Below are 22,835 nucleotides of genomic sequence, written 5' to 3'. Positions count from 1 at the left end.
TTAAATAATTTACTATGGCTCTCTCCTTAACATTTTGTGGTTTTATGTGGCTATGGATTATTAAGCAGCACAGAGCCTGTTCAATTTGCCTTTCATCAAAAAAGGCTCTAGTGGGGCCTCTATACCACAAGAGCAGCTCGGCAGGTACAGATGCAGTTTCTAACTTCAAGCAAGGACATCTACAGTGCCTGCTTTGTTACAGCGCCCACTACTACCCAGAAACTGCTTGGTGTTAGTCTCCATTCACAGAAGGGAACATCAGTTTTGAAAGGAAACACCTTCTGCCAAGCCTTTGGGTGGAGCTAGAAAAAAAAATTCCCTAACAACGCTGAGTCAGCACATGCATCTGGCAGGCTCACAGTGGGAGGAGGAGTTGGAAGAAGGCCTGGTTAAGAAGAACTCTCCAGTGGAGCTTCTTCAGTCTCAAGGGTAATGAAGTCAGAATCCACAGATTCGTGCTGTAGATGGGCCAGCCAAGAGTGTTTCCCTGTTCAACTGAGGAGCATCGTCTCCAAGTGCCAGAGAGCTCATACCACAGCCGTCCCTACGTATGTGTAAACGTATGCCATGAGCCCAAGTAATAAACTAGCTTTCAAAAGCTCTAAAATGGATTATGTGAAAAACAGGTTCTTTGGGAGTCAGATCTAATCCACCTAGGGTGACAGTAGGGGCACCTGGGCTCCTCTGAAATGTGTATGTTAGAACTTGTCATGCTTCTGGAGCTGGCAGGATCGTGGGTATGACCTTGTTGTGGCGTTTACAGGATTAAGAATCAGTATCAACTAGGCAAGATGGTGTGTGACTACAGCCCTAGCTACAAGGGAGGCTGGCCCAGGAGCACTGATTGAGTCTAGAAGTTCAAGAACAGCCTCAGCAACATAGTGAGATTCCATTATAAATCCCATCCTATCCCATTGAAGACTTTCTTTCACTGTTGCCTGAACCCTTAGAGTCAAAATTATTTTTGCTTGTCCTTAATGTACATGACTTCTTTATTAGTCTCATAAAATACATGGCTTTTTATAAATGCACCATATGTGTGCAGGTGCTTGCAGAGGCCCGTGGATCCCCTGGAGATGGAGTGACAGCAACTGTGACTTGCTAGGTGTTAGTGCTGGGAACCAAAACTAGTCAGTAAGTGCTCCTAACTGCTGAGCCATCTCTCCAGTCCCAATTTTATTTATGTGGCCACATCCCAACACACGTGTAGAGGTTCGATGACAACTTTCTTGAGTCGGTTCCCTCCTTCTACCATGTGGCTTCTGGGAATCAAAGTCAGGCCATCAGCCTTGATGGCAAGTACCCATGGAATCATCTCGCCAGCCGAGGAAAACATTCATTTGTGCTCCTGGCACTGTGCAGGCTAAGTAAGCACTCTAGAATGGAGGTTCAGCCCCAGCCCAACAATTTTAAATGGTATTTCTCTGTAGGCTGCGTAGTGACAGGTGCGGGTATGGCTGGACCGGAACTGCAAAAGTCAAGTGTGACCAAGTGACATTAAATCCCCCCTCTTTAGTTCCTTCTCAGATCACAATGAGTTTTCACACAACATATATTTATTCATAAAATTGCAATAAATTATAATAAAAAAGATGACACAAAATACAGAATTCCACTAGCAGCTTTGCGTAGTGACCGAGACATTTTTCCTTTTTGTGAAGTATAACAAAGACCTACAGATTAAGAATCAGAAAGGGAAACTAATGCAGTATCACCCATTAGATTGGAATCATTTCTTCCCAAAGATGCTAGGTGCGGAGTCTTTCCGTACCAGTTGGATGTGAAATCCTTAATTCAGAGCAACTATGAAATAGTACCTTGGAGGAATTAGGAATTAAGAGGCTGAGGTGCAGGATAGGCAGGATAGGGAAGCAGGTTTCTTCCATCTGATCTGTTTTGTATCCCCTACCTGGAGATTGTCTAAAACCCTCAGCTCTATATAAATCCCAGGCCAAGCTGGACAAAAGGCTGAGGCAGTGAAGCAACTTGGTGCTTTGGCCTGATGAAGACAGGGCACTACGTGCATGCTCCACAGAGGCCCCACTCACCATATCCTTGCTCATCTGAAGACCCAAGCTTGGCAAGGTATTGTAAAGTGGGCCCAGGAGAGGCATTTCCCTGTGGACCACCTTGTTCCACATCATCTGCTTCTTCAGTGATTACTTTCTGGCCTAATAGATATGACAACTTTCTTTTCCTCTCAGTCTTCCGTTAATCAACTGTTGACCCAATCAGATCCTCAGTGAGCTGGCACCAATACTTTGACTCTGATTTCCCAACTCCCACTTATTTGAGGGCTTATCAGGTCTATTGCAGGATACATACCTTTTGTTCTCCCAAGAACTCAATTTTTGAAGAGACGGGGAAGCTGGAAAACCATTTGATGGTGGCTGTTTCCCTGGCCCTCTCCTTGGATGGTATAAGATGCTACTGATGGAATCAGTACCCAAGATTGTACATAGGCAAGAACGAGACGACTTGGGTTGGTTTGGTGAATGAAACCGAGCAAGTCAATTTCACCAGGCAGTTTTTGCAGCCAGAAGCTGGCAGCTGGTTTGTCAGTCAACAAGTTGATTTTTAAAAAGTTTGTCTGTCCCATACCGCTTGAATAAAATGAAAACCTTAGAGTCGTTTCAAGTGGAAGAGGTAATGTGTGTGGCTGGTCCCATGGACCAGTCTCTCATACACAGCACTGGATATAGTGTCTCAAGCCAAGGGCAGTCTTTGAAGTCTTTGCTTGAAGGAGGCAGATGTGGAGCTTAGAGTCAGCCCTGTTGAGGAGGTCAATGTGTTCCCTCAATACTTCTGAAGATAGGAGACTGGCTTCTGAGGGTTACCCTCAATACTTGTTTTGGAGAGTGAGGAAAGCTCCATTGGGCCTTACTTGAGGTGCACAAACTCCTCTTTTGAGTGTGATGCAAACATTATTCTGGAAGTGGGTTTCTAGTGGGGAAGATGGGTACCATGACATGCAGGATTGCTCCTCATGTCTAGTGTGGATATTACCAGGGAAAGAGGATGGGAAGCAGGGACATTTTCACTCTGACATAGTCACAGTGCTTTCCTCGCTGTTGTGATGTTTTTCACATCAGTGGGATGCCATCTCTAATAGTCCATAAAATTACATAACTAAACATGGTCTGAGACAAGGGAATATGGTTCCACCAAGTGTGGCTCCACAAGAAGGCCAATATTACAGTGACACATAGACATTATTGTAGTAGAAATGCACGAACGCATGTAACAATCACATGTAGACAGTGAACTTCACTGTTCAGGATACCCACGGAGTCACTAACCTCATCCAGGCTTCCTTCAAAGCGATAGCATTAACGGAGGAAGTGTGCAAAGTAGTGACATGAGGAGAGGGTGGATCCAAAGTGCATTGTGTACAAAGGACTGCAGACAAGTCTGGGCTATATAGCAAGTAGTGCTTGTAGGCTTAGAATGGGAATGCCTCTCAATCCAGGCCTAGGGTATTAAATCATGAGGACTAGGAAGCAGGGCAGAAAACCTCCAGAAAAGGTGTGTAAATACAGACCTCTTTGCTTTACAAAGAGTAAACACAAAAACACCGAAATATGGTAACTTTGGCTTGGCAATATATGTCTAAAAGGATTTTGCTGTGTAGGATATGGTATGGAAGGATTAGGAAACTCTTCCCTTTGTATTATTAACAGAATGTAAGATCCTACAATAGACCCTTTTTGTGTCATGACTTTTCAAATCATTCTGAACTACTCGGAGCCCAAGATCTTCCTCCTCTAGAATCTCAGATAGGAAAAGATTTAGTCTTCCTCGCTCCCAAGCAGGAAGACTAGAAGAAACTGGATGGCGCGCTGGCGGTCACTTGGAGTCTGTCTTGCCATGAGGTTTGGTGGAGGCCTTAGGAGAAGGCTAGTGAACAGAGTAGCTAAAGGTTGGGAGAAAGAACAGGGGAAGCCCACTGTCAGACATGATCTTAGCAAAACCACAAGGTTGTTCCGGGGTGCAGGAACAAGAATAGTAGGAGGGAAGGGACTCCCATGTTCCCAAACATCAAATATGGTATACATTATGCACAGTGCACACTGATTCTTTTCAAAAAGCACAACACACAGGCTTTGTCGTGAAGTACCCTTACCGATCATGTTGGTGCTGACATTGTTGTAATCAGAGAATTTTAAGAGTTCTCGAAGGAATGCCATCAAGTAGCGGAAAACATTTCTATGGCACCTTGGAAGCTGGGAAATGACCTGTTTTTTTAGAGAGGAGTGTGTAGTAAGGCAAATGGCTCATAAGGAAGGAGAATCTATAGCTGCCATAGGAAAACTTGTAATCCAACCGTTATAGGCCCCATTTGTCTATCACTACCCTCTATTGCTCACGAGCAGTACTTTACCTGGCAAATTAGAACTCTGGACCAGGCCATGAAGTCAGCACAGAGTCACATTCATACAGTGCCTCACCAGAAGGAAAGTGTTCCTCTGTTATTTTTCCTTTTCCCCCAACAGCAAAGGCATCAGTTAACTTGCTTTTCTCCACAATGCCACTTGGCAATGATGGGTACCTCCTACCAGTACTCAATAATGTGATTCATAGCTAGTCTCAGCCATTGTGGACCAAAATCTTTGCAAGATCAGAAACACATCAAGAAGGAAAGGAGGAGGAGGAGGAGAAAAAGGAGGTGGTAGATCCCAACTGTCACATACTCTTTCATGTAATGACAACTAGAACTGCACTTACAATTTGCTTTGCCAATCTCACCCCAGGGTGAGAGGTATCCACCTCGCTAAGTTTTCTGATAACAGAGATAGGCCAACTAGAAAACATTTGAATATAATAAAAAAATCATACTAACTAAATTCAACTTTACTTAGTGTGTGGGTGGAGGGGTAGGGCACATGTGGAGATCAGAGAACAACTATTGCGATTTGATTTTTTTTCTTCCATTACTTGTGCTCTCCGGATCAAACTTAGGTCAACAGGCTTGGTGGCAAGTACCTTTACCCACTGAACCATCTCACTGGCTCCCTGAAGGATCTTAACTTTGAACTATGGTGTCCCATCATGAATAACTGACCCAGGCCCATTCTATCATATAGCTTGTGAAACTAGCCGTTTCTCTATGAGAGAACCTGTACTGAGCACATCCTCAGAGCACCAAAACTCACCTGTTTGCAGATCCGAGGATCATGAGCAGAGTCGAGACATCGCTGATACAGCTCATAACAGATGACTGGCTCTGGCAGGGCTTCCAGGAAAATGAGCAGTGCTTCAGCCACAGAATGGTTACTACCAGCTGAATTACCTTGAGTTAAAGGAAGAGGATCCCAGAACAAAGCCACACAGAGACCTGACTGACGCCCTTCCTCAAGCCTCTAGAGGGCTGGCTTCTCTCTTCTCTCTCAGCACACACTGCCCCTGACCGTGTTTTGATAATGGTCCAGATGCTCTGCAGCTGAGCTGGTAGAGAATCTGCCATTCCCTTGGGAGGGTTCACTCTACCAAGAGACTTGGTGAGCATAGCCTGCACCGTGACAGGGTCCATTGGATGGGTTATAAGTAGTTGCCAGCGTTTCCCCTCATTTTTCTTCCTGCCCTACTGATAGAGCCTGGGTGGGGAGGTTAGCAGGAAGGGCCAACTGCCTGAAGGAGAGCAGGACTGGCTCCTGTGTCCCACGCTCATTAGATGTTGTTGTTACCCCTTCATTCCTCTTAGTCTGAGTTTCCAGACAAAGGGAGACTAAAAGTTCCTGAAAGGAAACAATTAGATAGTCACTGACTATCCTATAATAAGGCAATGGCAAACATCAATGTAGAAACACACATCAAAGACAGGTGAGAAAAGACTTTGGCCGAGGATCTGTCCATATTCCCAAGCCTTGGGTAGAAAGGATACGGATTGTCTCAGGAATGCTGGTATCCAGACAATCAATGATCTGCTGTAACTCCTCCTGCATTCCAGGGGTTTGGAACAAGTCCTCCTACCAAAGATGTACGAGTAAAAGGAACAAGGTAAGGTAGCCTTCCCCTCAAGTTCTGAACTTGCCCAGAAACTGGGAGAGCAACAGGACAGAAAGTGAAGGGTGGTGCACGTATTAACAGTTAGGGAAGGAAGCAGGGATGTAGCTTTGCTTTCCTTTAGCATTTCTATAATCCACGAGAAGCCTCTAGAAAACAGGGTGTAGCCTGCACAAGTACAGCCATTGACAAACGTGGACAGAACTGGATGAAGGGAAAGGTGTGAATGGCACGTGCATGATACAACTTGGTTTCTGAGTTATATTGCTCTTAGTAGATCTGAGAACATTACCCTCCAATTTGGTCGAAGAAAGTTTTTTTTTTTCTTTTTTTAAGGGAATGAGTTGTGAGTAGCTAGGGTTTTAGTGTAGGGTTGGAAAGAAAACTCAGTGTTCTGTTAAAGAAATGGGCTTGAAATTTGTTTCAATTTTAAAATTTGCAATTGGCTACAGGGCAGCCAAAATAGGCATTAGACTGGAGTACTCAGTCATCCAGGACAAAGCGTATAAACAAGCCATAGGCAGTCTCAGTTCTGGTCTTGCCTCTGCCCTCAGACTCAGAGAGTACTTGGAGTTAGCTTAGCTTGTATGCGTTAGTGGTCTGCCGGTGTAGCCACATGCAGGCTGCTTGGCATGGTTAAATGCGCTATGCTGATATGAAGCCTCATTTGCTGTATGATTCCCACACATGCTGCAGTTGCAGGGAAGGTTTTCTCTCACTTACCTGGTGACATGCATATTTGAACAAGTGATCTACTAGAAGCCAGATCTCTTTGGGGACTTGAAGGGGTCGCTCACTGGTACCTTCATCCAAGGGGACCATCTGCAGAAGGGATTTCTCCTAACAGATGAAAAGGGATAAGAATCAAAGGGGCCTCGGAATGAAGAGTTAAATCTCCTTCAAAATCTTCTCAAGTGGATACAATGTGATCTTTGTCTCTTAAGCTTTTGCCTTTTTTTTTCCTCGCAAGAGACATGCGTGTTCAGAAGACACTCAGTAGTAATGGCAGTACTTAAATCAATCTCCTTCCCAAAATGCTTTATTCAGTTAGTAAGCATTTCATCTGTGCTTATGGTGTGTATCCTGTGGAAGCATTCCATATTCTGAAGTGAGAATATCATACGGTCATAGTACAGTCTATGCATAACCAGTAGCTAGACCACAAGATCACACTTGTTAATCTAGTACCCTGAGGGACTGTACTTATACTTAGATTTCAGTTTATTCTATACTAACTCTTCCTTCAGGCCTTATCACAAGTACTTCTGAGCATTCTCACTGCTCCTTTAACCTAATTGCTTTGGCTCTTAGGAATGAAAGAGAACTCTGCACATTAGATGCACATATACTGATACTTTAGGCTTGATTCAAGTTTCTAATCATTAAGCCTCAAGATCTAAAAGTAATAACATGGACTAGAACAACCAAAGAGCTAAAATACCATGAAAATCCAAGAGTCTGCATCAGAAGTTACTGGTTCTATTAGTAGCTCAACAAAGACTTTTCGGGGGCTATCATTAGCCTTTTGTACCTTTCTATTGTTAGAGTCTTTTGAAAGAATACAAGACAAAAATCCAGAAGTGACACTACCAGACCAATAACTAAATTCAAAGTGTAAAATAAACTCAACCTCTCCCAATACTCAAAAAGAAATATGCTAATTTACCTTAGGTTTAGAGTTTCAAATGTAAAGAATATGAAAAAATCCATCTAAACTAGGTTAAAGATCATCTGAAGGCAGCCTCCAGAAAAGCCCCAGTGGAGAAAGGCATGTTACGTTTTAGCATCCTCCTTCTGCCACCTCTAAGTTATACGGTATTTATTGTTAACTTTCAGAAAGTCTTGCCTGACATTGTTCAGTCTCTAACCTCCAGCCATGCAGCTTTAGGGGAAAGGAAAACGAGCCCTGGTCTCGATGCTTGCAGAGGCAGCGCACCCCAGCGGCACCCAGGTGTCCTCCTAACATGGTGCTCCTCAAGAAGCACTGATGAATTTCCTAAGTTGTTGTGCCCTTCTCAGGGAATAAAGAGAAGGGGGCAGTGATCACTGGTTACCATTTCAAATCTCTCTACATACCTATTTTCACATTTCTTTCCCTGGGATGCTATGTCTTGATATTCACATTCTGTATTCTTGCTGTAACTTCTAGTGGTGCCTCATTCCCTGATTTCATTCTGGCTGTATGGATCCTGCAGGCATCCACCTGATACCTGAGCCCAAACACGTCATAATGCATTCTACTAACTTGCTGGGCCAAACAGAACACATGTACAGATTCTGTCGCGGATGCCTCCGAACTTAGCATATATAAGTTATTCATCATTAACTCATATACTTTAAAACAATCTGATATCCAACTGTTGGTTTTTTCTGTACTAAGGCATCAAGACAACATAAGGTACTGTTTAAGCTGAATAGACAGAACAAGGACTGCCCTTAACAGAGAGGAGCAAAGAAGCAAAGGTGTCTTAAGCCTTAGTGGTTTAAAAGGTTAATAAAATGTCAGTAGGTTATACGCAGCATCTAGTATCCACTTCTAGATTCATGCGTGATAATTGGAAATGTCATACTTGTGGCTCTCAAGTCTAGAAAAAGATACAATAAGAAAATGGGGGAAAGAATATTTACAAAAACATGTTCTGTATATTATTGTGAACTCCTAATGTTCAAAGGGAAACCAAGACCCCTGCCTTCTTTCACAGGATGCACTCTTTGCCTTATAAGCCTTCACTTTGTAATCTTAATGCTAAGGGTTAAAGCAGCATTCAACTCCACCCATTGGAGAGGCCCCTGAAACACGATGAAAGTGCTGTGTGGAATATCTGTCCAGTTTCTTCCTCTGCATTTGGCAGCCCTGACGGGAGCCTGGCCTCTCCAGTAGAGGATGAAAGAGGTCATGAGGCACTACGGAAGGGCAGTACCCCTGGATAGTCAGAAAACAGTACCTGCCCTTACATTGTGGTGTTCAGGAGCAGTGGAACTTTTTATAGCATTTTCATCCCTTGTGACATACTTTAGTGTGCACACACATGTACACGTGCATGCATACACTAGTGGCTAGGGATATAGCTCAATTGTTAGAATGCTTATCTATCCTCTATCGCAAGGCCCAAGTATGATTCCCAGGACTGAATAAAACGAGGGGTGCTGTAATCTCAGCACTGGGGAGGTGGACACAGGAGGATGAAAAAAATTAAGGTCACTCTTTGCTACCTAATGAATTTGAGACTAGCCTATAATACATGAGACCCTGTTTCAAAAAGAAAAAAAATGCACTCTTGAGTTTTATTTCTTTTACATACAGAATATTAACAACTTGTCAGATATGTCAACATTGTTCCTATATTTTGAACATACTTCAAGACACCTTGCAGGACATCAGTGGTTATTAGGAAATTCTCACCAAATCACAGGCCTCTGATATGAGAATACATAGGGACAACTTCCAGGGACCACAGTTAAGTGTTAAGCAAGCACAAGGAAACCTTCATTACCACCAATGGATTGAATTACCTTTTCTAGGAAGCTGTCTTCTTCCTGAGAGCAGAGCAGGAGAAAAGTCATTGGCAGATAGACAATGATCAGAGTTAATTCACAGTATTAGCAACAGCTCAGTATTAGGTCTTGCTAGCTTGCTAGACACAAAGGCGCTTAACAGCTCTGAGTCCTTCAAACAATGAACACTGAAAATGAAACCCATTCCCCACATGCAAAGTTCTTTGTCACACCTCCTGTCCATAACAGTTCACTGAGATTATCACTAACAAAACATCCTTCTCCAGGCCTTGACCATAGGCAGTGCCCTCTGGAGGAAGCTGCCTGAGGCTCCAGCCAAGCCTGGTGCTGCATCTCCCTGTTCACCCATCTACTGTCATGCGCAGTTCTTACCTTGTCCTAAGGCTGCGTCCATGGAATAACTCAGCTTCAGGTCTGAGAGTGAATATTCAGAAGCAGGGATACTTCTTGTTTATTTCTACTTTCACTTCCATATACTCCTTCCTTTCACGCCACTCTCATCTCAGCTAGCCTTCCAAGTCTCCAAGAGTCCCCTTGAGTTTTTTTCTCTCACCCTTTAGCCACCCACCTCCTCCAAAGTGTCTAGACTCCCCAGATTTGAAGACCAACTAAATGTAAATGGACTTTATCTCAGAGCTTTGTGGCTCAGGGTATCCACCAGTTCCTCTAGTTTCCTAGTGGGTATAAAAGACACAGGAGAAGCAGAAGCAATAGTGCCTTCATTGTACTTGTCATTTCTGCACTCATTACAACCCAATGAGAGGGAGAGCAGCAGCCATGATCACCACCACCAGAGGAGGAATCTCTACCATAGTCGAGCAAAGGGTGTATATACAATGCCACTTTATCTGCACATCAAAGTGAAACATTATTCCCATTTTAAAGATGAAGAAACTGAGGCTTTGAGAGGTTAATTATTTGCCCAAGGTCACGCATAGGTAATAAGTGACAGAATCAGGATTGGAACCCAGGTCTGACTAACCCCATTCATTATCAGCATACTCTCTTAGACAATCAGAGAGGACAACATAAGTGCTTTCGAGATAGAGAGCAGGGAAAAGCTGTGAGAGTACTTCTAAGATCAGCTAAGGAGAGTGAGAAATGTTATTCACAAGGCAGCATGGTTTATGCAAGGAGTATAGGTATTGATGATAGACAGGCCTGGGTACAAGTCTTCCTTCTGCCTCATACTGACTTGGTAGGGAGCCCAGGCAATTTATCCAATTTTGTACTGTCTCAGTGTCTTTGTCTCTGAAGCTGGTAAAATATTTTCCTCCTAGGGACAGTGAAGCAATCTGAAACCAGGAGGAGTCTCTACCCCAGAGACTCTCAACTGGGTTCTTCCTGATCCCATTAGAGACCAATGAGAAATCAAGTAGAAATCACATCTCAAGTCTGATAGGGCTAAGGAGAAATCCAAGTCTTCGTGTCAGAGAAGCAAGAGTACCTGGTGTGGGAATGAATATGTATTCCCTGACATTCCAAGTGACATTCTCAACCTATTTTCCTGAGCTGTTCTTACATAGGCAATTAGGGGTTTTAGTATTGTTAGATACATCATGAATTAAGCCTGATTTTTTGAGTTTGCCTACATTTAAATACCTTAGGAAATAAAGATGTCAGAGTCCTAGGTATGCATAATCCTATCCTTTTGATACTTCTAAATGTGAAGTTATTTCTGAGTACCAACAATCTAATTTAACAAAAGTCTGCACCTTTTATTACATTTAGAAACACTTGTTAGTAAATCTGACAGACATTACATTTGTCCTCTGATGAGTACATGCCCACGATATAACAAGCAAAACAAAGCAGGGAGTTTGCATGCTATTGTGTCAATCTAGGCCCTGAAGAAGTTTCCTTTGAGTGATAAGCATCTACAGGTACAAAGGGCTATGCAAAACGCGTTCTGATGGGGGCAGTGACAGATAAGGACAAATTAAGGAGAAAGATGTGGTTGGTCCCTAACCCTGGTGTCTAATTGAGTCTGATTCCTCCTTAGTCTTAGAATTTACAACCTGATAGTCTTATAATTCATATGTAAAAGTTCCCAATACATGGCTACTAGTCCTTAAAAAGAATACAGGATTTTTTTTTAAGCTGGCGTTAGGACCCAGAGCTGAATGCATGCTGGGTAAACAGTCTACTACTGAGCCACATCTAAGGCCTTAATCCACAGGATTTTGGGGACAGGATAGTGGAAGTAAGCCAGGCACAGTGGTGTAGGCCCGTTATGGAGTTGCTCAGGAAGTTCCCAGGAATGCTGAGTTCTGGGCCAGTCTGGACAATATAGCAAGATCCATGCTCTAAGAAAAGGTGGGCGAAGCAGAAAGAAAGAAATGCACAGAAACGTTAAATGACAAGGTGACTAAGAAGAAATTACTCACTTTGTTTTCGGGAAGCTGAACTAACTAGAGAATGTTGAGAGAACAGTGAGAAACAAAATGTGACACCGAGTGACAACTTAATATGTCTGCATTGTCTGCAGCAGGCATTGAAGAGCAAGGACAAAATCACCCCCGCTTGAGCAGTATTACAGAATGTTTAATCTAGCAGACCTAAATGGGAAAAAATGAAGTGCAGAAAAAAGGGAAACATGAAATGGATATCAGCATCCGTCAAGCAGGAGAAAAGAAACACCTTAAAACTAACATGGCGGCCCATGAAACAGCTAGCCTGTTTGCCTCCAAGCGTGATGGACGACATAAGTTAAATCTCTGGAACTCACATAGTGGAGTAAAAGAATCAACCCCACAAAATTGTCCTCCAACTTCCATAAGTGAGCTAAATCAGTCACTGGATCAGTTTATTACTAATCTGGGGCCTGGGAGATGGCTCACTTGATGGAGGTGAATGTATGTAGACCCAGTTCAATCCTTAGATCCCACAAGGTGGACGGAGAGAAGCAACTCCCAAAGAGTTGTCCTGACCAACACACCATAGATATTTCAACTTAGTGGACAGACAGTGTCTTTTAGTAGAAGAATGCTTGTCTGGCATGAATGAGGCGCTGGGTTCCACCCCCAATACCATAAACCTGAGGAATGGAAAAAGGACACTGTAAAAGAGGAATCCAAAGGACTGCTAAAATGCTAAGAGAAAGACAGCAAATTGAAATGCAGAGTTTCTTTCTTAGGTGGCTGCGATGACAGCTCAGTGGTTAATTCACTTGCCACACAAGTGTGATGGCGTCTGCATCCCCAGAACCCAAGAAAAAGCTCCGGGGATGTGGTGGCCCAGCTGTTCTTCTAGTGTTAGGGAGATAAGAGATCCTCAGAGTAAGCTGGGGAGGAAGATTAACCATATCACTGAGATCAGGGGTTATCTGAGAAACTGTCTCAGTCAATAAGGTGGGGGACAAATAGAACGTGATTCTCGTCATCAAGGAACAGGCTTCACATGAATGCATATGCACACACACACACAAATGTACATGTATGTCACATATGTTTGAAAGTGTAAAAGGGAAAAAAAAGTACAGGGAGCTTACTTCTCCGGATGTAGGCATAAAGGAAACAAATGAAAATTACTCATAAACCAATGCTGGCCTGAATTTTAGAGCCAGAAAAGTCAGTTAACCTCCACTAAAAAAAGGTTATTCTGCCCTGGAGTGACATGACACATAATAAGTATAATGCAAATCATTCCTTAGCCCAATATTTACTCTAAGAAGAATGTTCCCAGTAGTGAACGTAGATAAATAATAGAAGAGAGTTCTTTGTAAGTAGAAGATTCAGTTCATAGTAGTGAGGACTAAACCCAGGGCCTGGACTATGTTAGGAAAGTGCTCTCCCACTAAGCTGCATCTCCAGCTTCCCTGCCCACTTTCAACTATTTATAGTAGACAAAGTTTGTCAAATTTCCCTCACTAGCCTTGATCTTGGAATCCTCCTCCCTTCTGTCTTTTAAGTAACTGGATAAAAAGTGTATGTCACCAGACCCAATTAGAGGGTTCAAATTTAAGAATAACTATATGAAAATCAAAGCTCTCAGAAGAAATAGTTGATATGAAATATACAGAAGAAACAAATCATACATGTAAGAGGACAAGAAAGGAGTTTTTAGATCGGTAAGAGAAAGTAAACAGAGAGAAATGATCCCTGGCATCAGATGAATCACCAAGTTCTTATCTCGGACTTTATATCCTTTTCCTCATTGGCACATTCTTCACCCAGCCTTCTTTTTCATGTTTGTACTTGCAACCAAAGTCCTTAACGACTTCTGGCACTTCAAGCCTGTTCTATTTTCTACTAGCTCATCCTATATGCACCATCAAATGTTTTCTTCTAATGTGCCAATTTACAACTTTGTATTAGCCCTCAAAGTCTCCTGAAGGTTCTAGATCATCTCTGGCCCATGCGTAAGTGTATCTCTTGATTTCTAGACCACTGCCTGCCTCTATCCTCCAGAGCTAGTCTCACATATCATAATCTGACCCTGCCTTCAAGAGAAATCTCATAATCTTCTCATGGTGAATTTTCTCTTGCTTTACATCCTTTATTCAAGGTGCACCTTACTTCAGGAAGAACTTATTCATTCAATACCTAAATAGATGTCTGCTTCTTAAGTGCCCTGACGTGACTGGAAACATGTCTCTGATCAATCCAAGTCACTTCTCTAATCTATTTTATTCATATGTACTGAACTTCTAGATCATGTTAATGTTACAAGCATCAAGATAACAGTGGACAGATTCTGAGGTTGATTTTACAGAGATTGCCTGGTGACTCAGTAAGCTTTTATAACACACAAAGGCTTGAGTAACTGCTGGAAAGGCAAGTATTGTGAATAGAAATTACAATCTCCACAACATTCAGTTTAAATCATTTCCCAAAATATTGACTTAACCAAATACAATGAACATCAGCCACGGAGATCATTAATGTTCAAACTATGAATGAAGTCTTCTATTAACCATGACTTAGAATTTAGTTAGACAGTGCACGTAAGTATACTTTCATGGTCACTAAATTGCAGAAACTCACATCATCTCCACACTACTTTATAGCATGTAATAAATATTGATGATTATCCGGTTGTTAACATGTTAGTCAATCAGAAAAATTAAGCCTTTGTTCTGAAAAAGAATAAAAATAGTCACAACAGCCAATAATTCTCCTCCATTCCTCTGAGCCTAATTCCAACTATCCTAGGAGCTGTAGAATCTCTCTTACTGAAAATGGTTGGAGGAACAAAAGGATTTATGCCAATGCTCTCATTTCTAATTTGGTAGGAAGGAAATGGAACACAGAAACCTTTCTGAAACAGTTCATGGAGACAGAGCACAGGTACTGAACTCATTTCCGGCTCCATCATGAATTTAGAGCACACACTAAACAGAGGACATGGACCAATATTGGTGGCACTGTCTCATGGGTTTGAAACATCCTGTTAAGTCCTGGAAAAACCATGAGACCTTAAGAAGTACTTTGGACTTGAAATGAGAGGAAAGCTGTTCAGCTTTTAGGGCCCGTTTACTGCTCCAAAACAGTATGGATAACTTCCTCATTGATGAGACACACTAACTTTTTTTTTTTTTGGTTCTTTTTTTCGGAGCTGAGGACCGAACCCAGGGCCTTGCGCTTCCTAGGCAAGCGCTCTACCACTGAGCTAAATCCCCAACCCCGAGACACACTAACTTAATAACACTGAGAGGCACTAAGCCATGGAAAGAGCAAGAACTCTGAAGCCCACAAAATAGGACCTTTCAAAACGAGCACACGATCATGAGTGTATAATTTCATAAAAAAGCCATTCTGTAATTACAGATGACCAAGGTTCACTCACTGTCTTTGACCCCGAGTCGATTATGTCCTAGACGAGGGAAAAGGTCCCTATGCTGAGCCACGATTCCTCTAATAATTTTGATACTTTCTATTTATGGTTGAATTACCTGATAATATATTTTTTCTATAGGAAAAACTTTTAAAGCTTGTTGAGCCTCCTGGTCATTCCCAGAACATGGAAAAGTTACGGCCAGGGTACTATAGTGCTGCTACTTCGATAAAAATACACCTTTTGTCTCAGACTGCTTTGATAAACACGATAAAAATGAGTCTTTTGTCTCATACTGCTTTGAGCATTTTCTTTATCCCACCGGTCTTTTACCTGGATGTTATGATTTCCCATCTTGTGTTTTATGGTTTTTGTTTGTGTGTGTTCTTGTTTTCTTTCTCCTTTAAAACATTCTGGTGTTTTTATTTGCCTACTTGTTTGCTTTCTAGAGACAGAGAGAAAGAAAGGGTGTGGAGTTAGGTGACTGGGTAGGGTGGAAAGGATCCCAGAAGAGCTGGGGGAGGGTGAGCGTGATCAGCCTCCATTGTATAATTTTTTTTCCCACCAAAAAATATGGTGGTAGAAGATAAACAATTTCGTGAAACAGCAGACAGACAGGATATTCTGTACAAAAGGGTTTCTTTCAAACACAGGTAACACCTCCCATCATGAGAGCTCTATGGAAACAAATGACGTTCCAACGGCGGAATGCGCTCTGAGTCACAGGTGCAAGGATTCCATGGCAACGGCACAGATTACATTCAGACAAGCCAGCAGGCTGCTGCTGCTCTAACCCTTCCTGATGGACCAAACAATCACGAGCTGTTGCCAGGCCACAGCACCAATGTGATTTTATATTCAAATGGTAACACGTGGCTCTTCCCTTCCTTCTATCTGGAGAAAAAAAATGCTAAGTGCCAATCAGTACACAAATCCAACAATAGTTCATTTAGCAGATAAAAATTTTAATAGGATGACTTGCTATTAAATCATGTTTTTACTGAAAATAATATGCTTTTTTCCATACAAGAATAGAGACATTATATAATAACTTGGCTTGGGAAAGAGGACGGGTATAATTCTTTTTATTTCTTCCTTGAATCACATTAAGTGAAGAAGCTTCAATATATGTTATACCCATCTGACTTTATATTTCAGGTGGCAGAGGGCCTGCGTCATATGCAAGTAGCCCTCGATTTGGTCCCCAACACTGCATAAACCAGATATGGTGGAGTATACCTGTGAACCCACACTGGGGAGGTGGAGGCAGGAACATCAGGAGTTTAAATTCATTCTCAGTTGAAGAGGAAATTCAAGTCTAGCCTGGGCTACCAAAGGAAAAGAATGCTGATTCATAGGCTCTGTATCTTAAGACTCTATTACCAGTGGTGAATGGGGGTGGGAACCTCTACTTTTAGTAAGCGCCCCTAGGGACTATGATGCAGGTTCTGTAAGCACCCATAACAGCCTCTGCTCTCAGCAGCAGCCAAGTTTGATCTGATAGACTGTAGAGGGATACTGGAGTGGATGTCAGAAAATCTGGGTAGTAGATCTGTCATTAATTTATCTGACTATGGGCAAGTGAATCCCTCTGGGCCTCAGTTTTCTTGTAAGCACAATGAGGATAATACTGCATGGTGCACTTACCACACCTAGCATACATGCCAATTTATTCAAAAGTATGACGAGCTTAGCGAGAGGGGGTCTTTGATCTCATTTTGGAGGTACAATACATTATCTACTATAGTCCCCAAAGAACGACCGAGGAGTCTTCTCCTTTTCCCTCCTAGGCTTATTTTAAACAAAGGAGTGCTAAGATAAAGTGACATTCTTTTGTATCATTTGTCAGTTCCCATGATCCCAGAGGAAGAGAGAAGGCACAGAAATAATGGGGACAAAACATGCAAATTAAATGTAAAGAAGGCTGATGGCTGAGGATGCGTCTCACCAAGTCTATGAGTTTGGTGACAGGAACTTCTCGGATTGGTCTTTTCATTCGGCACAAAGCCTCCAATGAGGTTCCAAAGCAACTTGGAAGGTAATTCCCACTGATGGTCAAGAAGTAATCTTTTCCTCGATCCAAATGGAGGACAAGAATATCTTCAATCTTATCTTCACCAGAGTTCAGGATGGTTACAGAGTCTTTGCTGACGTATACATCAAGGGAAATGTCTATTGTCTCGTCTGAAAGGAAAGAGATGGTGCACTGGAGCACAGATCTTTCCTGTGGAAAAGCAACTGTCCTCCCAAACGAAACACAGAACCACCAGGCAACAACAGGGAAGAGATGGGGCACACAAAAGAGGTATCACCGGTACAGTGCAGGTGAGAGACAAGTGATTAGAGAACAAGAAGTTAAGCCAGAGTGGCGGGAGGCTTGAGGAGTTGGTATGTAGCAGGCAGACAGTGGTAAAGGGGAAACTCACTTGGCTCCAAGTAGCCCTCAAAAGGTTCAGCTCGAAGCCATGGCTTGCAGTATTGGGTGTCATTAAGCTTAGGGATGAAAGAAAAATGGCAGGGAACCTGTCCATTGTTGCTGATCTGGAACTTCTCCTTTTGCAGCTGCCGAAACTTCACATTCTCAAACATAAACTGGGGAATAACAAACACACAGACACAACCATGCATTCGTAGTAGGGGAAGTAAGTTGGATTATTGGTAGACAATATGAATCAAGAATAAGGTAATCAGCTATAAAACTACCACATGTATTCACAGACCAAGACAACTTCCTATCATTGACTCTCAGACGTTATTTAGCTCACACCAGCAGAGATGGCACTGACCCTGTTCAAGGTTCCTCTGATTGTTCCAGGGATCCTGAGAGGGACATGATCATGGTTCAGGGTGCTCATTCTCTGACTGAGCTCTGTTCCTCCAGACACGTGAAGTAAGCACCAAACAAGAGTAACTAATCTGAAGGCCTCCAAGCTGCTAGGTGCTATTGTATGAGTCTATTATGCATTATTTAACTCGTGCTCCAGAAAGGGGAGCTGAATCTCTGAGAGGCTGTGGTCCTTCGTGTGCTCCTGCATCTACCAAACTGCAAGTGAGAGTAGGACGCAGACAGTCTGACACTGGTGACGATGATTTTAACCTTGATGCCCTTTAAAGTAATGGGGTTTCCTTAGTGTTATCTACAAAGGAGAGGAGACGGGAACCTGTGTAGTTTTGCTCACCTCTCTCCTGCTAAGGTCTAATGAAGGAAGGAAGTCATTTTCCATTCTGTCCATAATGCGTACAATATCTTCAAAGACCTTCCGATACCGCCGTTCATCTACAACCTTCACCTAAAGGGGATGAAGGCACCGTTTTCAGCTTCACATGCTAGGAGCTCATCTCCATCAGGGATTATCTAATAATCTAAAACTGGGCACTAAGGGAACACCTTTAAAATATGCTATAGTATGTTCAACGCCCTCAAATACTTTACTAGTCTGCTTTACTCATAAGTATACCTTTCACTCAAAGCTCCTGAGTGGGGGGATTAAAGGCATGGACCACCATCACCTAGCTGTCTCTAGCAAATTTTAAAAGTCACTAAAAAAACCCCTAAAGTAATAGGCACTATATAGATAATAGGCATTATAAAAAATACACTTGGGGGAAAGGTAAGGTTAATTGCTTATATTTCTGGAAAAGTCCAATTTGTAAGAAGCATGATAATAGTACATATTTGGTGAGAAATTTTTGTAGCTCCATTGTTAATTATCTGACTGTGGAGAAAATGGGATAATTGGAGTAAAAGTGATTTCTTGCAGTGTGTAAAATGACAGCTAAAATACACCCACTGCTATTTTTTTAACAGGCATGAAATAGTAAAACTGCAGAAAAATAAGATTAAAGCATTTAAGTCCATTAGTTGCCATGGACATTTTCAGGAATCAGGTAATTGTTTAGATTACATAATAGACTGGCATGGTGTTAGTAAGTGCAGCTAGCGGCCACTTTAGAAAAAAGCCACCACGAAATGTCCTAGAACAAAACCATGACAACAGACAAGTCATTTGGACTAACAAATGGGTTAAGAAAGTTTTCAGATGACACAGAACTTCCAATGTCCTCACATAGCTGTATTTTTTAAAATATTAAAACCTTATGCAAATTAACATTAAAATTTAGTACAAATAATGTAACATGTCATTGTCATATTTGAGACATCAGTTTCCTTTTTTACCTAAAGACTTGAAAATGTTTAAATATTTAAGTGGGGTTTTGGATTGGGGTGTAATATGAAAATATTCCAAGGAAACACAGCAAAGAAATCCAAGGAGGCTAGTGTTTGGGAAGAAATACCTTCCTTAAATGGATTAGGGGGTACATGTGAGGACAAGTGGACATCCTAGACAAACAAACTGGACTTGGATGGGTTAAATGTGGCTTTTGAAGGCATGTTTTATCAGGATATTAGAATTATGAAACCATTGTGTGGTAGCGGAAAGAACACAGATACAGGAGTTAAACAGCCTGAAGATTTGAATCTCAGCTCTCTTCCTAGTTGAACACTCTCAAGGAAGTGATTTTTAAAGTCTTTGGGTTTTTATTTGCTCCTCTGTGAAATGGCAAGTATTTAAGTGACCACTGTTGCAGGAAATAACCAACATGCACAAAGAACCCGGCACCATTTCTAGCACACAGTTAGAATGTAGGATTAAACACAGGGCTAGTGTTATTCTTATGTTAAGATTTCAAAGTGGGGTGGAAAGGGGATGTGAGTAGAATTCAGTGATTCCACATGTATTTAGAAGGCACAAAGCCCCACGTTTGATTCCTAGCATCACATTAAAAACAACTACAGAGAGTAGAGGAAGATAACCTCTTGCCAAGTTGTCATCTAACCTTCATACATCCCACAGTACATGCCCTTCAATAATCATATAATAAACAAAAATAATAACTGCAAAAGTGGACAAAAATGTTATTGGTTGTCTTGAAAATAATTTAAATATGGTCTAATACAAAAAACTAATTTTGTTTCCCAAGGAAATGCCCTAAAATCTTTTAAAAAGAGGACTGTGCAGAGTGTTTCTGTGTGTGTGTGTGTGTGTGTGCGTGCGTGCGCGCGCGCGCGCGCGCGCGCGTGCTGTGTGCTGAAGGGATGGCTCAGTAGTTAGGAGCACTGGCTTCTCTTACAGAAAATCTGAGTTCAATTCCTAGCACCCACATGGCAGCTTCCAGCTCTCTGCGACTCCAATTCCAGGGGATCTGACACCCTCACACGGACATACACTTAGGCAAAACACCAGTGCATATAAAATAAAAACAAGTAAATAATTTTTTAAAAAAGCGGACTCAGGACAAAAGTTACCATAAGACACATGGGTGATTATGTATGTCAGCAGTCCTTGAAACTGACATAAAAAAAATCTGTCCTATTATGCTCTTTGCATGCATGAATCCACATGAGTTGGTCTCATTACCAACATACTTTGTAGAGGAAGAGACTGATACATGAGGATATTAAATAAATTGTCTGTAGTCCCACAATTACAAAGTGGTTGACCTGGAATGCAAAAGCACGTAGCAGACTATCAGGTCATCCTAGTAAGACCCACACTGGTTATATCCTGATAGGTTACAAGACCACATGTGTGGAAAACCCACAAGAAATAAAGTATAAGTCAGCAAGCTTGTAAGATAATTTGTACACTCATAATACATCTAAAAATGAGACAATGCGGGGTTGGGGATTTAGCTCAGTGGGAGAGCGCTTGCCTAGCAAGCGCAAGGCCCTGGGTTTGGTCCTCAGCTCCGGAAAAAAAAAATGAGACAATGCATTTATAATAGAGGCAAAACATTAAATAACTGGTTATAAATTCAACTCAAGATATAACCAAGTTCAAAGCAATATGAAACGTATACTGTTTGAGAGGAAGATGTCAGTGTAGCAGACAGGACTATATCTCTTATGAGTAGATCTGATCCTATTCTGATCAGCCTTTGCCGACACAGCATAACATAGCCATACATCAGTAAAAAGACTGGACTGTTGCGATATTTGAGGGTAGTATTTGAGCCTGGTGAGGGAGTGCTAACCACTCAACTCTGTAAATGATGATTTGTGTAGAGATCATTTATGCCATGCTGGCTTCTGAATCCACTCTATATGTATACAGTGCTCTGGAAATGGTTACTTAACACACGAGCAAATGAATGAGCCATCAACTGTTTACCCCAATATGGAACAGGGCGCTAACAGGTTTGTGGTCACTAGTTTTGAGTTCCATGTGACTCCGGTAATGAAGTTGATTAACATTTATTCCTCTCCAAAGAATTCGGTCACACCAGGCTGGGACTCGGCATTTCCCACTGTAAATAAAGGAAGGGGTCACAAATAACATACCACACAAGGGTAATAGCACGCATTAGTTTAGAATCACATTCAGCCTCTTTGTATGTGCTCCCAGGGAACCACACATTTCTTCCCAGAGGACTCCTATCATCTTTCCTACACTGCAAGCACTGATAACAGCCTGTGTCTGCTTGCCAGCCACTGAACTCCTAGCAATACTGCCCAGTATAGAGTATGTGCCTAGTAGTATCTAAAGACTGAATAGATGCTTTCCCTAAATGTAGGTCTGCATCTTAAACAATGTCACCATAGGTGAAAGTGGAACAATACCTTCTTAAAATGGCCTTATAAGGTCAAGGTTCCATTCTGAACATTTTTTCTTCCTTGGCCCTACCTGACTGCAGTGGTGCTTCCTAATAGATAACTAATGGAGTAGAAAACTACAATCCTCTGTTCCTAGAGTGGGTTTAATCTCTGGATAAGAACAGAGCTTTCTCTTCTAAACCTGAGCTTTCATGGACACATCTAGCTTCTTTGCTAGAACTAACACGCATACATGCGAGCCTGAGCACAGAACAGTCCTCAGAATACTGATGGCAAGGAAAACTTATTCATCATTCATTCAAACTAGAAAAGCTGTGTACACTCGATCTAGTAGGTGACTCAAATATTCTTTATCAGAGCTCTGGAGCTTGACCTTCAGTGGCAAAAACCAAGCAAAGTAAACAAGGTCCCTCAGTGTCCTTCTTCTATTGTGGACTGGGTCCCTGGGTACACAGGACAACCCCCACTCCTACTGCCAATTCCCCTACCCATCACCCATATCCCATGTAATGATCTTAGAGTCTGCAGCAGCTGAGTCTGTCCATGGATTCTTTTGTCTTTCAAGTTCCTGACCCACCTAGGAAACTAGGAAAAACAAACAGATGTGGTAGACAGGCAGGTAAGATGGACTTACTGACTGGGTCACTCACTACTTTTCTGGGGAAATGAGGAAATCAAAGGGACCCCAAGGAGTCATCCTCTCTGTGTATGGAGTCATATAAACACAGTGCCTAGCCTGGCAGGAGGGACATGGAAGGACACAGAAAAAAGATCAAGCTTTAGCCTTTCTGTGAGAACATTCTCATCACTTTACCTGGAATCCCATCTGTCAGTTTTAGAATCATACTTGTAAGTGGGAATAAACTTGATTTCCCCTTCATTGAAATCCACAAAAGCTTTTTTCTGTGTGCGCTGAATGTTTAAC

The 22,835-nt window shown here is 42.1% G+C and overlaps 1 protein-coding gene across 5 annotated transcripts in view; it reads right to left on the bottom strand.

Moving 5' to 3' along the window:
• Window positions 1-1,534: 1,534 nt before the first annotated feature.
• The window catches only part of Ocrl (OCRL, inositol polyphosphate-5-phosphatase), a 62,524-nt gene continuing 41,223 nt past the window's right edge, over window positions 1,535-22,835 (bottom strand). For 2 of the 5 annotated variants that reach the window (XM_063280089.1, XM_039099845.2), the window contains 10 exons: window positions 22,725-22,834; window positions 21,468-21,603; window positions 18,474-18,584; window positions 17,721-17,886; window positions 17,243-17,478; window positions 6,727-6,843; window positions 5,882-5,966; window positions 5,154-5,281; window positions 4,124-4,235; window positions 1,539-3,913 (listed from right to left, as the gene is read on the bottom strand). In XM_063280089.1, the coding sequence (XP_063136159.1) occupies window positions 3,789-3,913; window positions 4,124-4,235; window positions 5,154-5,281; window positions 5,882-5,966; window positions 6,727-6,843; window positions 17,243-17,478; window positions 17,721-17,886; window positions 18,474-18,584; window positions 21,468-21,603; window positions 22,725-22,834 (1,326 nt within the window). In that variant the 3' untranslated portion in view covers window positions 1,539-3,788. The other 3 variants (NM_001108256.2, XM_063280090.1, XM_039099847.1) reach the window with 3 other exon arrangements.

The sequence above is a fragment of the Rattus norvegicus genome, chromosome X, assembly GCF_036323735.1.
Source record: "Rattus norvegicus strain BN/NHsdMcwi chromosome X, GRCr8, whole genome shotgun sequence".
Lineage (NCBI taxonomy): Eukaryota > Metazoa > Chordata > Mammalia > Rodentia > Muridae > Rattus > Rattus norvegicus.
This window is presented reverse-complemented; position numbering and strand designations above follow the sequence as displayed.